At 42.7% G+C, this 16,985-nt stretch overlaps 1 protein-coding gene across 1 annotated transcript in view; it reads right to left on the reverse strand.

The window, feature by feature from the left end:
- Positions 1 to 16,985, reverse strand: part of NDUFA10 (NADH:ubiquinone oxidoreductase subunit A10) — a 45,867-nt gene that overhangs the window by 477 nt on the left and 28,405 nt on the right. The window contains exon 9 of the mRNA XM_035569852.2: positions 13,246 to 13,354. Within this exon, the coding sequence (XP_035425745.1) occupies positions 13,246 to 13,354 (109 nt within the window). The remainder of the gene's footprint in view (positions 1 to 13,245; positions 13,355 to 16,985) is intronic.

The following is a 16,985-nucleotide window of genomic DNA, read 5'->3' on the forward strand; positions in this document are numbered from 1 at the left end:
GTTTAGTCAGAAACATTTTTCTTTTCATTGTTTATACAGAATCTAAAAATTTCAGTAAAGTGACTTCCGTTACCTGCAAAAGCGCAACCTATAATCTGCAATTCTTTGCAAAATGAAGATAGCACTTGTAGGAAAATTCATGCCTTTAGAAAAAAATAGAGCTGTACAGCTGGTAAGGGGGGACCCACAAAAACACGATGTTAATGGTATGTATATACATATAAACTAGACCAATATCCCACCACCAGAACAGCATGGCTCCATCTGGATTCATCCATTTCTTCCCCTGTATGATGTTCCCCATTTTAGTAAGGGATGACCCCTCTAATCAGAGTGTGCAGCAGAGGAATGGAATTAGCCAGAAGAATCTCATGCCAAAATAGGCACGCATTATTAAATACATGAAGTTTCATGCATGAAATACTGAGTTAATTACCACATTAAATTAAACCATTCAAATGAAATTGCATATTTAGCCTTCAAGAGCTGAACTTAACTTCATTAAAGCAGAAAGTAATATCTGCCTGTCTTCATAAGCAAAGCCAGAAACTACTACTTGATGGAAAAACTGAAGTTTCTCAAATCCCCTACCCCAAATTTCACAGGTACCGTGGGACCTAAGCAACAACCTTCACTTGCAGCCTCTGAACATCACTGACCTTTCAGGCTGTAATTCTTCTGCATTGACCCCTCGTGTTTCTGGGAGCTGACCTCTGCCTAAGCAGCTCACAGTCTTGCTGGTTAACTCGATGGACTTTTCTGTACCAGTGGTTCCCAAACCAGGGCTCAGGGAGACACTGTGCTGCTGCACAACATCACTTAACTGCTCTGCTCTTAACAGTGTGTAACCCATCGCTATACACAAGACTGCTCCGGGCTGGGGACCATCCCAGGCAGCCTTTCTGTCGGACAGCATGTCAGGAGTAATGGCTGGTTTCACTGGTCTCAGGAGACACAGGAAACAGCTTGAGCCCAGCAAACTAAGAAATGTGCTGTGGAGGGAAAGGCTGGATGGACTGGAGCACTGGCAGAGGGACATCACATATAATAGGAAAGCTGGAGGGTCTGCATCCTCAGCAGAGAGGGAAAGCGAGTTGTAACAGAGATGAGACCAAACAGAGGTGAACTCTAGCCTAAACAGCCTTGGCATTTGAACCCAGGGGTTCAGCCAGGCCGCTCACACAGACACCCCACAGCCAACGCCTCGCATGGGGTTCAGGAAGGAGAGGACAGGCACAAGACCCTCCCAGCAGCACCACACCGGGCAACACTAGAGACACTAACCCAAGCCGTTCCACCTTCAGCTTTAAAGATCCGAGGAAAGAGGCCGTTTAAGCAGCAGCCATTTTAAGGGATTACTAAAGCAGCATGTGGGACTGCAAGAGAGAAGCTGCCAGTACAGCAAAAATAGCGAACTCTCCTTAGGCAGCGTACGTGCTCTCTGCAGGCTGGGAGAGCGCGGGCTACATCACCAGGTCAGCAAAAGCACGCGCACGTGATGGAAGGCTACACAAGCGTGCCAGCAACGCTGTCATCAAAATCGTCTCTTACCAACTCGCACTGCAAAAACACCACAAATTTTTTAGTGCACTCGCTGCCTGAATAAATATAAACCAGGCTCTGTACCCATTAGATAACTAAGCCACAGGATACAAAGCCTCCCAGCAACAGGATCAATACATAAAGTAGCTGCGCTGGCAATTACTCTTAACTGAGTGATCCTAGAGAGGAAAAAGATGTAGATACATTTCAGCATTTACGTCTCAGGTGTTAAAGCAGTCCTTTTCAGAAAGTACTGACCATGAACTAAAGTGCCACAAATGTTTGGGTCCTAGCTCCGGAACCTCTCTTCCTATCTCTAGGAATGAAAAAGACAAAGAGACAACTTCCATCATCGACATAGCGCTGGAATCAAAAAGCAAACCGCTGTGAAAAGGCAGAGGCATTTTGCAAGAAAGTCTGGAGCAAGCAAAGAAGCTACAATAAAGCCTTTCCTTTAAAAAATATCCTATCTGCTGGCAATCTTTACAAATAATTAAGCAAAAAACATTTGCTCAACTCCACTCAAACTCTGGTTTCACACAGGACCTCAATGTGTCCCAGTGACTTCTCCTTTCAAAAAAGCCTGTGAAAGTATCTTGTTTAAGAGAACTGCCCCTGTGGAAAGAAGCAAGACCAAGTCTGGATGAAATCTATGATCATGCCACAAAAACAGCTATTTCATCCAGGAAAAAGCCTGATGTTTTAAAGAAGGTGGGGGTATTTTTTAATTTTTTTTTTATTTGAAGGTCAGAAGATAAGACATTTCTTTCCATAAAGCATCAAGCTAACAGAAGACTTCTGCCTCCTTCATGAGACACCCACCACCCCGCCTTGTCACAAGCTATTACAAGTCATTCTTGATCAGTGTTTCCAGGGCTTTTCATTTAAAGTTTGTCTTTAATGCTTTGTCTAAACATCAGAAGAAACCATGCTGTCCTGTTAAGAGTTACTCCTGCTGAGCAAAGAGGAGATGTGAGATGGAAATAAGTGATTACTGTCCCTGCCCTACAAATTTGCAGTGGTGAGCTAGGGAGGACATCAGACCTGCTGTGACCAGCCTGTATCTATTAATTCAAGCACAAAAACAGCTCTCCCTGGTCCTCTCTGGGCAGCACATAATTGGCCCTTTGATACTTCAAGAGATTCCCAGATAACAAGATTATTAAAGCAACAGGAGCTCTCTGGGAAAATACAGGAGTTTACAGTTTCATTTCTGGGGAATTCTACCCTCTTAAAAGGGCACAGTATCAATCCCAGCAGATTTCAAATTCATTGTCCAAAACAAATTCCCCATGTGCCTTTGGTTAAAGACATGCAATACATCAAAGCAATTTTCTAAGTATTCATGCATACTCCATCGTTCACAGTGGGCCTTGGCAAAAGCAATCAAGTTTCGGGATATATTACTGGTGAGCTTTCCAAACAGCCAGGAAACGGCACATAAACAAATCCTGGTTTACCTAGCAAGCAGAATCATCTGAGTTTATATTCTGCGCACTGCTAGAGTCAGGTGCGAGTAACAGGAATGACTTCCTGAGAAAGGGCCCTTCAAAGCTCACGTTTGGCAGAACTGCCTGTAGTAAGAAAATAATAAATAAATAAAAGCACACAGCTAGGAACAAGGCTGGTCTATTCCATAGGGGAGGAAGCTGTTCATCTTTTAGCATATATTCAGCACCTGGAAAAATACTCAAACAGGAGTTGTTCCTGTTCTTGTGGTTCTCTGCCTCCCCTCCAACTCCTTGAAGGCCCACCTTCTGCCAGATCAAGCGTTTGCTCAGCTGCACGAGGAGCCTGCGCTAACACAGCCAAACAGAAAGCATCATGATGATGTTGATGACGTTGCATGGACCAAACAGCTTGATGCCAACAGAAAGGAGAGGTCCCACAGCACCCATCCTCTCATCTCTCTGCTGTGCAGTCCAAACGTGCTCTGCAGCTTGCTGGATCGTCCCACGAGCCCAGCCACCTCCCTCGCCCAGCGAGAAGCAATACACTCCTTTTGGCTGGGTGATTTTCAGTGACTCAGGGAGCTCGGTCAGCCAGACGCATACCAGACAGCTGCAGAAAAAAGTGGTAGGAGGAAGATCTAGGGATGCGGGGCAGACAGTTGGTTGTGCTCCTTTTGGTGGCAGCAAGTGGTTAAAGCAGTGCCCCAAACTGCAGCCTCAGCTCTGGCCCAGCTGAAATTCCCAGCCTGTCTTCCTGCTGGCTGCGGAGGCAGCGCGAGGGCAGGGATGGGAACAAGCAGACTGCACTGAGGCTACTGGGGTTGCTGCCAGAAGAGGTGACCTGTCCAGCCCAGAAGAGAGATAGGACACAGCTCTACTTAACTTGCCAGTGGTTGGGAGAACACAGGGGGACCGAATATTCACTGCCTCTTCCAGCACAAGATACACATGCCAACAAATGAAGCCAATGGCTTGAAAAACCCCTTGCTGAAGGATACTGCTGACACTAAAAATTTGGACACGGTCTCAGTGGGAGACCAGGCAAATAGTTGTACAAGACTTGCATTTTCCAGGAGACTTCTGCATTCAGAGGAAGTTTCCCAGCTGGAACTGGGATGAAAATTAACTAGACCATGTCACCTGCAAGTGGCTGGCACATTCACAGGCGCGTTCCATGCTCTTTACCTTCAAAGAAAACTAGAGTTAAGGTCGAAGAACAGGTACAACTTAATGGCCATGTTAATAATAAGCGTGTCTTATTATGCATTGTTATTAACAACATTTCCATGGGCAAGCAGGAGTAACAGCATATGGGGTCAAATAAATCCCTTCAAACCCTTTACTGGCATCAGTCCCTACAGACCTACAGAGCACATCAACAGGTCTACCCAACACCACGTGTCAGAGAAAGCAGTTGACTATTACAAAGCTGAAGCACCTTTCCCATGAGAAGTAAGAAAAGCCTTGTTATCACTGCAGCAATCTAGACACACGCTTTGCAACGCAGAATTGGGTCTCTGCCCTCAGGAGCTCACAGCTGAAGCAGCACTGGTCAAGCGAGCAGCAGCACAGATCCCTCTAGAGAGACACAACAGCTCCCATGCATCCCTGCAGGAGGCAAATGCAAGCCCCTGCAGGGTCACTGTTGAATAATGGACTTTTCCACTCCATGGAAACAGACGAGACTGAGAATCAAGCCTTGGTCTGCTGCGTTACACCATGCAGAACTCAGAGTTAGCAGCAAGGATTAACTCGAGAAGTGTGCTATAAAATCCACCACATGAAGAATGAAACTAATGAAATAAGTTTTACCCAGCAAAAGGTAGAGCCAACTCAGAGGAATGAAACTGCTCAACTTTAAAAGAACATCAGTAAAAAGACAAAAACAAGATCATCTCATCAGTTAAATTAAGAACTCTGCCACAGAAGTGTCTGTCAAAACTATAAACATGATGAAAAGCCCTATAAAGTGGTATATGCTGCAGAGTAGCAACAAACAGCTATAGCCAGCTGTTTGCTATACGCTGTGGCTGCATTTCATAGCTCCTCAAAATAATTTCAAACCAGACGTGTACAGGTAGAGCTCTGGAGAGCTTTAACAGACTGGAAAGGTGTACATCCATCAGCTCCGAGTATGTCTTCTTTTTCAATATTCCAGGAGAAAGGAAAAAAAAGAAGAATTACCATTCTTTTTCCTTCTGTTCTTCATGCTGCTTTCTACTAATGGGTGGGCTTCGCAGCTAAAATAGATCTATAAATAGCATGTTTTGAGCAGCACTGATCAAACAGCACTTAAAAACAGAGTCATTAAGCTGCGAAGCATACACTCATTCATCAATATCCAAGCCTTTTCATTTAGTGGCTGTTTATAATAAGCATAATAATAGCACCTGCCATCATCGCTGTTGGTGAACGCTCCTGCTTTTTCCAGTAGGAATTCTGACTTCCAGAAGGTTGTTGCCAGTGACTGTCACACAGCTAAAGTTACGAGAATTTAAGAACCTATAAATTCATATCTGGTGATGCACTTTGGAACTGTTTTGTTTCCATGTTCCAGAGCAAAAGACAAAAAAGGGGTGAGGGTAACAAGCCCCTAAACACACATTAAAGGTGTAGTTTGAATTCCAGAGGATTGGCATAGATAAGTGTTTATTTACAGCTTAACTCCTGACATTCTTTTCTTGGACAAAATTCTTAATTATGAATTAACTATTAGCATTCACTATAGCTCAAGTAACACAGCACTCAAAAGCTTTACTGAACTGAGGTTCAGTTTACTTTACTTTTTACTGAAATGGTTCAATGAATGTTGTCCTACCCTTCATTCACTCCCCACACACACACACACACACAAAATCAGAACAACCAACCAAAACAACAACCAGAGTAGTCAATAGAAATCTTTTGGAATAGAAGTGTCCGTAAGGAGAACACAGCTTATTTCTTTAAAGCTGAAGTATTTTTATTTTAAGCCACATAGTTGAGTATCAGCAGGAATCTGATCTGTAGAAAGGAATTTGTGATTTGTAATTTGAACAACTACAAACACCATAAACAATCTAATGCATATCTCCAGCTTTGCTTTTGCAAGACAGCCAAGAATAAATAAACAACATGGTATGGCTAAATATTTTGTTGCAGCTTTTTTCCACAGCGTCAACCTGCTATAGCAACTATTCTCCACCCTGGCAAAATAAAGTCTACTTTGCTTTCTCTTAGGAAAGAACATGTTAGAAACACCAATTATCCACTACAGACTGCAGACCGACCACAGGAAAAAGCCAAGTACCTATATCCAAGTTGGACAGTGTTATGTTAACTGCAGATTCACTCTTCTTACTGGACAGACAAAATGGAGAAGACTTCTTCCAACAGCACTCCCTGTAGCACTCTAGCTGGAGTTAATGATCCTTCAGGTCCCCTTCCAACCCAAGCCATTCTTCGTCGCCCAAAGTAACAACAGCTCTTAGAAATGCCAGTTCTACACTGAAAAGCTCTGAACTACTTCTCAGCATAAAAATGCTATCAGGAAAAAAGGAAGTTCACATACAATGCTGTCCCAACCAATATGCCAGCATACCTGCACAGTTCAACATCTCAAATACACACTATTTCACGGTTTAAGACCCCTGGAGATGTTACCCTGAGGAGCAATGCAGGGATAGGAACGAGCGTGAGAAATAGAGTAAAGTATCCTTATAGCTTTGCCAAAACTGTTTCCTGATCTAGAGCACAATCTTCAATATAAGGTACCGAGATGAAACTGTCCTCTGAGGGTTTTTTTTTTTTTTTTTTTTTTAAAAAGAAGTTTCCTAGGAGATGCAGAAGAGTGGAAGCAGTTCAGCTGCAAGTTCTTTCTCCCTTTTGCTTAATCACCAACAAAGCCTTTCTTTTTCATCTTAAGCAGAGGTCTACCTTGTAGATCACATTCCTATCGTGATGTGGGACTGAGAAGGGTTTTAGAGGAGAAGGATGTGCTCCCACAGAAAAGTGTTTTCTTTCATAGGGCTCAATGGCAGACTGTCAGTTTGAAATGGATTCTTTTAATGCCAGTAGGATTTTACTGTCTTTTTGATTTACATAGGCACCCAGCGCCTGGGACAGCGTGGTTTGTCATCTAAAACAATGCAGACACAGCTACCAGGACAGATCTGACACACTCCCAAGGTCTCTCACGTCCTCCTCCCCTCCACATTTGGGATGGATTTCCCTGCCAATTGCCCATGTTATCTTTGAAGGGAAGCAGGGCAGAGGAGCTACACTTTTCTGAAGCAGAGAGAGGCTGTTCAAACCTCTCACGCTCTCCCTGCGCACACAAGATTGGTGAGAGGAGAGGAGGAGCGGGGAGAAGGGAAGAGAAGTAGATCATGGGCCTATTCCTACCCCTTCCCAGGCAACCTTCAGAAACAACGTTGTAATTCCTCATTTTTAGTTATTCCTGAGGTTCTTGTAGTTTTACAGATACCCAGTTAGGCAACTTCTTACTGTTATTTTAGAAATAGCTAAAAATATTTTTGCAGAGATAAAGCAGCAAAAACAAATTGAGCCTTTCCTAATTTATTGTGCGTCTGTTTTCATTCCTTCCTGGATCCAAGAGCAGACAGGGCTGGGCATTAGAGCTGTCAAACATCTCCATAAAAATAAGAAATGGAATGGGAGTCCTTGATCCTAAAAAAACCCAAAACTTCAGCAAGACAAGAAAAAAATGACAGGAGAGAGAAAACAGAAGACTTTGTTACCATAGTGGCCATCTTTGATATAACTGCAAACATGAAGAGGAAAGAAATATATATCCTAACCTCCTTAATTCTGCAAAGGCAAGAGTACCATGGAAGACAATTCTTGTAACCTAACTAAACCATGAAAAGCTACAGGCTTCTGAAAAAAAAGAAAAAACACCCTTTGACCAAGTTCTATTTATCCACACAGAGAAGATTATATACACGTGCGTATGTATGTGCAAAGTGTAGCTGCTGCAACAATTTGGTCTAAAGTCTGAGGCCAAAGGCTACAATGTTTACTACCCAGTTACCGCCACGTTAAAGCTCAGTGCATTATTTTTGACGCAAACACTCCCTGTTGTTCATCCACACTGACATCCTGGAAGCCAAAGCATTTCTTTTGTAGTTCAGGGTATTTTACAGAGGCTGTTGGGTGTGCAAGCCAGCAGTGCTCTGCATTCTTACAGGGGAGAGAAAAGCTGAAGGGATTGCTAGCCCCCCATTTACCAGCAGCCCCAAGCAACCACAGCTGGCAAGATGTGCCAGGCCTGTACCCCACATGCAATCTGGGCCACATCAAACCTGCATCTGGCTCCCTCAAGGGAGCCAGACTGCATCTGACAGCAGTAGCAAGGTCTCTGACTTGCTCGAGTTTTCTTTGCCTTAGAGTAAACATCTCCCTATTCCAAAAGGGAGATCCCACCAAGGGAGAAGGATGCAAAAATAAATAAGAGCCTTCTCCTACCTTTCAGCGACACGTTTATTTGCTTTCTTCAGGAGTTAAACGTTAAACAGAAAAAAAATCAAGCCATCCATTTCATCTTTGCTTAATATGGAGCTGCACTGACAAGACAAATAATGTTACATGTGTAAGGGATGGGACGGATGAGAATCAATACTACTGTCTCTGCCTTCCTCACGTGGTGAGTATGGCATGAGTGCAAAGTTTATCTCACGACAGAAAGGGACATTGCAAAATTCGGTATGGAGGAGGCCAAGAATGATCAAGGAAAGGAATCACGGGATGGAAGTTGAAGGGATTGACAGCCAGTGTCCAGGATCAGCAAACATCCAGTGCATGGTGGGGGAAAAGTAGTATGTGGGTAAAGAAAGAGAAGCGGGGGGTTTACCAATTCAGTACAAGAGCAAAAGGACACCTCAGATGGAAAGATGACAACTAAAACCGATCTAAGAAAGCCGTACACACAGGCACATGCACTCACTGGAGCTGGAACTCATATTGTGATAGAAAGTGTCTTTGAAGGTAGTTCAAGAGTATAGAATAAATACTTCAAAGAATTCTTCACAAACTGTCTGCTTCAAGGGTAAGGTACACATCCCTGACTTTCTTCCAATTGTATCAGTTGGGCTAACAAAAGATAAAAAAACATTTTGATATGAGATTTGCTTTATTACAAAAGGAACTTCTAGGTGCATAGGCCTGTCTTGTGGGAAGAAAATCTATGTGCCCAAGCATTTGTTCATTTTCTTTAATATACACACCCACACATATACTTAAAGAATCCCAGCACGCTAGAAAGACGATGGGATACTCCCACTGCACATTCTTACCCCCTGAAGAAAGGATAGAAAAAAATACCATCAGAAAACTTAGACTGTATGATGCAAGCCATGTTTTAGAGCGTACTGTTGAAAATAGCCCTTTTCCCCTCTAGGATTTCTTACACTTCTGTTTAAAGACATTGGGGCAAGCTGCTGGACAGAGGAAACAGGCTACAGGAACCAGGGTTGGAGCAAGTGGGCTAATACACATCCTTTTTGTTAGAACTGATGACACGAGAAAGGAGACTAAGTATTAAATACTTAGCTTTCCTGTTTATAGCAAAAGAATTCTCCGCTCTAATGGCCAAGTGAACACCAACAAGCCCTCGACTCCAAACTCTAGCACACCTCATGATAAGCGCAACCTACTTATTTATTTCTTTGTCTTTTTAAATACAAAGTTTGTGCAAAAGAAATACTAATTATTTCCCTACAACCTGCAATGAATGGAAAGGTAGTACACATTATTTTACAGTCCTGCAGCTTTGTTTTCGGAGGTAAAGATGTAGGTAAAGATGGTTTGAATATGTATCTTAGACAGCTGCACTTTTATGTAGACAGAAAAGAACATGCACGTAAAAGAATTCTTTTTTCACCATCCCTAGGAGATTTAGGCAGGACTTGCCAACATCATTCGGGAGTGTGAAGTACATAAGTACATTATTTAAGTACACTGATTCCATTAAACAGAACCATTTGTTTTCATCTTCTCTGCAAACACATCTGCCTAAGTGCTCCAGCTTCACAGGGCACACATGGAGTTTGGAGCATTATCTGTGGGGATTGTGCACGGTTGGAAGAAAGCACAGAGATACAGCAGTTGTTAAAGAAAAAAAAGAGTAGTCAAGTCTTTACTAGTCTGACAGTTCCTAAAATAATGTTGCTTCACTTAAGAATGAACACGCTTATCTCTGATCTACAGAACCTGACTAAAAGGTTACTTTTCCCTTGCCAGAAAAGCATCTTTAGAAGTTTATGAATGCCTGAACAGAACGGCTGAACCCTGCCAGATGACTTTATGCTAAGAGAGAGGCAGAAAGCCACCTCCTCACACGTGGAAAGAACATTTACAGAAGAAATGTAGAGGATATACATAAAAAGCAAGTTTATAGTATTCAGAGCTGTATGTAGCTACCTCATGATTTCGAGCAAAGGCAAATGTACTAAAATCTTGCTCCCTGAAAAGCGTTTCCTCCTCCTCCTCAGTTGCTTGTGACTAATTAATATCTTGAACAAAACCCAGCTTCTGCCTGGAATTTGCAAATCCCTGAAAACCACCATTATTAGGCAGCATGAATTGTGTGCATGCAACGCTGAAAAGCACAGCAGTTAGTTGCCTATTTGTATGATCAGGGATGTATAACTAGTTATAGGACTGCCGAGGAAAAAAAAATCCCCTACACAAATCATTGTGTTTATGTGGTAAACATCATTACTCTAACTTTAAAAGCACGCATTTCCCACAAGGAAAAGTTAAAGTTCTGTAATTATACCATAATTAAGCCTTTACTTGCAAGTCACGTGAGCCTAAAATTTTTATCCGTCTTCACATCTAAGAGTGGTAGCAGAGCTGCAACCATCTGCACATAGACATGGGCAAGGCAAGGGGTTAGGGCCTGAGATCCCCTCTCATTAGAGAAGGCAAACTCACATCCAAGACTTGTGTGTCTACAAGTTCACCTGCCTTTTCTGTGCGCACTGCTTGTTGTCATCCTATAGTACCTCTGAACACAAGCCTTGCCTTTCAAAGAAATTCACACCTTCGTTTGCTAAACAAAGTTGGAGGAAAAATGCAGATCTTCAGAAGTCTCGACACAAAGGATTCAATTCTTAGAACATAAAACAGCAGGTAGGGTTGGCTTTGTGCTTGCCTTTCTAGTAGCTCAGGCAAAGTAGGAAAACTCAACATTTTTTTTCCATTGTGCACCATCCCTGAAGAGCCCCATGCCTGAGGGACTGCAAGTGTTTAAGAATCCAGAAAAAGCAGTGGACTGTATTGTCTGACTTGAACAGAATGCTTTGTGGATCGCACACGATTCCTCCTTATTCCAAATGACATTATCACTTTCCATAGTACTTTCCTGAATCAGGGCCTAAAAGCAAGCCTGCAGATGGGAGATTTCATTTTGGCAATGTTTTTTTTACACTGAAAATGCTCAGCTCCTGCTGTCAACTGGCATGGAGCAGAGCGATCTGAGCTTTCCTTCCCAGGTATTCATATACCTTCTCCTAAGCATCCTTTCGCTATGGCTGCAGGGAAAGTCACTTTTTTTTTTTCCTAGAAGCCAGCTTTCTGAGGAGGCAGGACATTCCCAGTTTCTTGCCAACACAGAGAGGGGCGTGCTGTTGTACAGTTGGAGGAAAAAAAAGAAAAAAAGGCTTTCAGAAGTAGTACCCCTGCTCCCCAGCACACAGCTCTCAGGTCACACCTAGCTGTGTGTCAGGCAGCCTCAATAATTCCCAGCTCCACTGCTAAGTGACATTTCAGCCAAAAAAAAGCCTATCATCTTCGGGAAGAAAGACACTGTCAGTACAGATGGATGTTGCATGCTGGCAACAAGTCATGCAGCAGATCATTCTGAAATATGTGCTGCACACACATAGACGTCTCTTGGAGTGAAGGACTCCAAAAATTCGTAGTCTAAGCCTGAAGTTTTGGATTTAAAATGCAATACCAAAAACCACAGAATTCTGATAACTATGTCTCAGATGAACCAGGAAGGTGTTTTTCAAACACATTACACAATCTCAAGGAACACTGAGAAGCTTTCTGCTGCTTTAACCCTTAGCTTTAGTCCCTTTTACAAGCTGGAATGAATACATTTCAAATGAGGCAGAACAGCATGAACTTAAGAGCCTCTCCACTGCACAGTTAGCTGAGGAAGAACAAATTATGTTGAATAGTCAGTTCAAAAGTCCCTGTGAACATTCCGAAGAAAATACTGCAAGTTCAAAGTTTCTAAATGAGTCCACAAAACCATATCTTACATTTTAACTTTACATTTATCTTACATCTCTAGTAAGAGACCCTATACTAGCAGGACAAGAAAAATGACAGTACTCTGACCATGCAAATCATGGCTTGTAACAGTTCATACAGATATTCCTTCCTTTGTCTTCAGTGATTTCTTGGAAAACAACAACAAAACAGTGGCAGAGAAGATTTCAACACAACTTGGAAACATACCATCACCTGCAACTTCAGTTTGTCCCAGCAGTGGTAATTGCCATCAATTCTACAATTTCTCTAACGAGAATTTACAATACCTGGGCCTCAGGAGAATACTGCATAGCGAGGCAGGACCCCATGCCAGCTAAACAACAATAACCAATAGGGCAAAGTGCTAAGTCAATTGGAAGCCATTGTCTCCAGAACCAGAAAGGCAAGCAGCTAATTAAATCATTGTGTGGGAGCCTGCATGAGGTGTAAGAGAGTGCTGGGCCACAACAGGCTTTGGATGTGTGCCTGCTTACAGAAACACGCTATTTAAAGCAACAACAGTTTTGAGAACCAATGTAATGTTCATACCTCCTCAGCCTACTTCAGAAAAACACCCCCTCCCCAAGGGTTTTATAAGCAGTCTTCTTTATAGAAGTCGCCATGGGTTTCCAATTTTCTTGTTTGACTCAAAGGATTATTTTAGATTTCAGAGGTCAGAGACTAATCAGGGCAGGAGAAACAAAAACAAATGAAAACGACTGATCCTTTAGTCCACATCTAAAGATCAAAAAAGAAAATCAGCTTACGAAACAAACCATTTGCTTCATTATTCCTCTTATTTGGAAGCTAGACTTCAAAAAAAAGGTGGGGATCTAGGCAAAACCCAGAACTTACTTTTAGAAATATGCATCTGTGTGCATGAGATTAACACTCAGGCTGTGCACGGGACAGTTGCAAATGTTCTAACGCTTTTGCAGGGACAGCTGTCTGGCTGTTGTACAAGTGCTCCCCTTCCAGAATTACTTACCGATCGAAATTCGTAATAGATTTTATCATATTCATTGCCTCCAATTGTGATTTCTGGAATGAAGTGAGGGACAGCTACAGCATCCAGCACTCCAGTTTTGTCCTGAACACTGAAGGGAAAGAAAGAAGGAAAAGAAGAAAATGGATTAGTTAGTCCACATCCTGCCCAAAAGAAAGCAACATCAATTCTGAGTTTGACCAAGTATTAAATAACTTCTCTAAGTAGTTCTTTCACAGGTTTCAGCTCTTTTCTGGTTATGATGCATACATAGTCCTTTCACTCACATGGCTACTGTGTTTTTTCCTTGCCTCCTGCTTGTTCCTGCTCCAACATCTCCTTCCTTCTCCAACCCCTTCCCCAGGTTCTACCTCCCTGGTGATGCTCTGTTATTCCTGGAAACATTCTCCAAGGCACCTCTAGCTTTTTGCTTTCCTACATAAACAAGGTAAAAACAGTGGTTTTATTGATTTCCACACTCTATTTTACTATAGTAACTTCATTTAATTAAACTCCTGTCCAATTTGTTTTCACAAATGAACCCGCATAAGGATTAAAATAGAGTAGTGCTCTTCTTCCCCGGACTCCCATTCTAAATGACACTGAGGCAATCAAATGGTTTGGAAGCAGGCAACATCTCCAGCACCCTGCCTGGGAGCAATCAGAGGAAGCTTGCTGCAGCAGCTTTAATGAGAGCTTAGTGATGAGGGGTGCAAAAATCAGGATCCACCAAAAATCCACACTGCATGGAGCCAGCACTTTCAAATACCCCAAATTTAAAATGCCTGAGAAACTGCTAGAAAGCCACCTTCTGCATACTGATGTTAATTTGCAGATCAACAGTGCCACCTACATGTATTTAGGGAAAAATACATCAGCTATCCTTCGCAGTGGACAATGACTGAGTTCTATGTTTGACACTTGGGAGCTATTCAAATTATTGTGTTGTTAGTTTTCAGTGAATTGTATTTCCTTACGAATATTTACACAGACATATACCAAGTATAAGTTCTGAGCAAAGCAAAGTTAATTACCTTTAAGCAATCTTTTTTTTTTTTCCTCCCCCTAAATAACAAAGTTTGAGGCCTTCCCTCACAGCGTGGCACAGTTCAATTAGTAAACTAGTCTGCTCACATATGCTGACATACACACTGCAAAATTACTCTACTGCAGACAAATCAGTAAGGAAATACAGGAACCTAGTAAAAGGTGAGGAGAGTGAAGGCAAGGATAAACGCCTATTTACAAGGCCAGGATAAACACCAAAGATGTTTCCTACAAACTATTACAGCATTTACCTTCACAAATATTAACCCAGGTATTTTCTAACCATCTGGCGGAAAAAAAAAGGAAAAGAAAAGCAGAAGCACTACAAGTTTACTTAGACTGTGGAATGACACACAGCGCCCATAAGCGTTCTTGAGATCTGTGGCTCTGTTCTGTGAGACATAAACAGTCAAATGGCAGACGCACTGAGGCTCATCTTGCAACGTAAGTTGTCCCAAATCCGCCCTGCACAAAGGGACTGCACCCGCAAGACGAAGCTTACTGTCAAAAACAAACAGCAGGAACACTCAGCTGAACAAGAAAACCAAAGCTGACAAACCCCACAGCGTTCACATGCTGAAAGCAAGGAAAACAAGCCCTCCATTGCCTCCTCGCAAAGGCAACAAGAGCTGTTTTCATGCCGTGTGAGCACCGGCCCTCCTGCGGACCTCTCCCAACCCTCCCAACTCCAGGAGGGCTTGAATAACTGAGCTGGGCTGGAAAAGCTTGCCCCAAACAGTGATCTGATGATGCAGCTGGGTTTATTTCTGAATCCTGGCATACTCTGCGAAGAGCATCTCTGCACCTGCTCCATCTCATACCCACCGCTAATTAAACCAAGTAAAACTAACAGACCCTGGCGGAAAGCAGCCCTTCAGGTATCAGCTCGTCATTCCTTAGGTGCAGTCCATCCTCCAGCTGAGCCTGGAATCAGTACTGATGCTACAAGCTTTCACCCCCATTTCATCGCACAGAGAGCAGAGACAGGCAGCAGGCAAGACAGCGAGCTAAGATTTTTGATTCGAAGAGGATTACTTGTTTAAATACCTTGCTGAATGTTTAAATACCTTGCTGAACTCAGGCTTAGCAGCACAGCCTATGGAATATCCACTAATTTATCAGTAAATAAACACCTCTGTCCCTCCTTCCCACACCAGTGTCCCACAGAAGCGGGAGAGTCAGCTCTCTGCCAAGTAGCAGAAGATGTTCTGGACCTGACAAGTCTGTAGGAGAATGCAGATAAAAATCTGTCTGGGCATAAGTAAAATATAATTTGACATACACAAAGCAAGTCTAGTAGTCAACCAGTCTGCAGCTAATCCATTCCTTCAGGAATCTCAGCCGAATGGCAATTTTAGAGGACAATTCCCAGGCACAATTTATTTTAGTTAGTGCCATAACGGAAAACCTGCTTCTCTTATAACCGCTGCCTCCAAAAAAAAAAATGCTCAACAACAAAATGCAAACCTAATGCTGCCAAAGATGGCTTCTCCAGGCTCATCTCTGCTTTCTGCCTTAAGAAATAATTTGGAATACTAAATAAAAGCACCACCCAAAGACACCTGCCACAACAATGTCTTTAACCACAAAACCACATTTGCTTGCCAGAACTAATTCACTGCTTGGCAGGAAGCATTTAAAGGCACCTATTAAGTTTCCCGAGTTTTTTTTCCCTCTCTCCCCCAGTACAAAAGTACCACGATTTATTGTAGGCAGGCACTTAACCGTATTTTCTCAAAGCAGCTCTCTCATAATGCAGTAACAAAGCTACCCAGAGTGTGTTTTACCACCCCTAAGATTACGCGGCATTACAAATGTAACTGAAAACGTGCAAGTGACTGCACAGTCCTAATACTGTAGGAACATTAGACCCTAGCTCACCATTACTATGGTCCAGGATCCTATTAGCTACAGCTCTTCACATGACTACATAGGAATCACACACTTGCAGCTATGCTACAGCAGCGGGTAGCTCTCTCCTCGTCCCCAAAAGCCTCTCAGTACACCTACTTTGCACATTGTGTCCAATGCGGCATGCATGAGCAGGAACTGAGCAATCAGGACTAACACACCTGCCTCTTTTCAGAGTACTAAGTTTGATTTCCCTTAAAGGCAGCTTGCAACAAGGATACACACGTTTTTCAGGGCACTAGCAGAAACCTGATGACAAGAAAGTGCTGCAAGCTGTCCTGAAGTTAATGCAGCTCTTACGTCAGCTGGACATACTTTCTAGAATTTCTGTTCCCATGACCTTAGCTTTTTGTTTCCTCCTCTGTATAAAACAACAAAGTCCCAGGACTGCCTACCACATGAAGACTATTTCCTAAAGAAAAAAACAACACAATGAACCAAACAAAAAAACCTGTCTTGAATAGCCTGAACCATGAGTTCTCAACAACTGATGTTGGCATTAATGCAAAAACTGAAGGGACAATACACAGGATTAGAAAACCACACTTCCTACCCTAAAAGCATTCACCGGCCTAAAAGGCCAGCAACACAAAAGCATCCCAAGTTAAAATCAATGCTCATACGTGAAAGTAACTTGAGAAATAGCAGGTGGATCCCACTGGAAGAGAGAGAAGGTCTTCTTGCACACCTTGAAATCAGCTTCAAGCCTGAAACACAATAACTGGTTGGGAAGAATCTGAAGGAGTGGGTGGCATATCATTCCTTTGCTATTCACACCCTTATTG

This window comes from Cygnus atratus, chromosome 6 (genome assembly GCF_013377495.2).
Source record: "Cygnus atratus isolate AKBS03 ecotype Queensland, Australia chromosome 6, CAtr_DNAZoo_HiC_assembly, whole genome shotgun sequence".
Taxonomy (NCBI): Eukaryota; Metazoa; Chordata; class Aves; order Anseriformes; family Anatidae; genus Cygnus; species Cygnus atratus.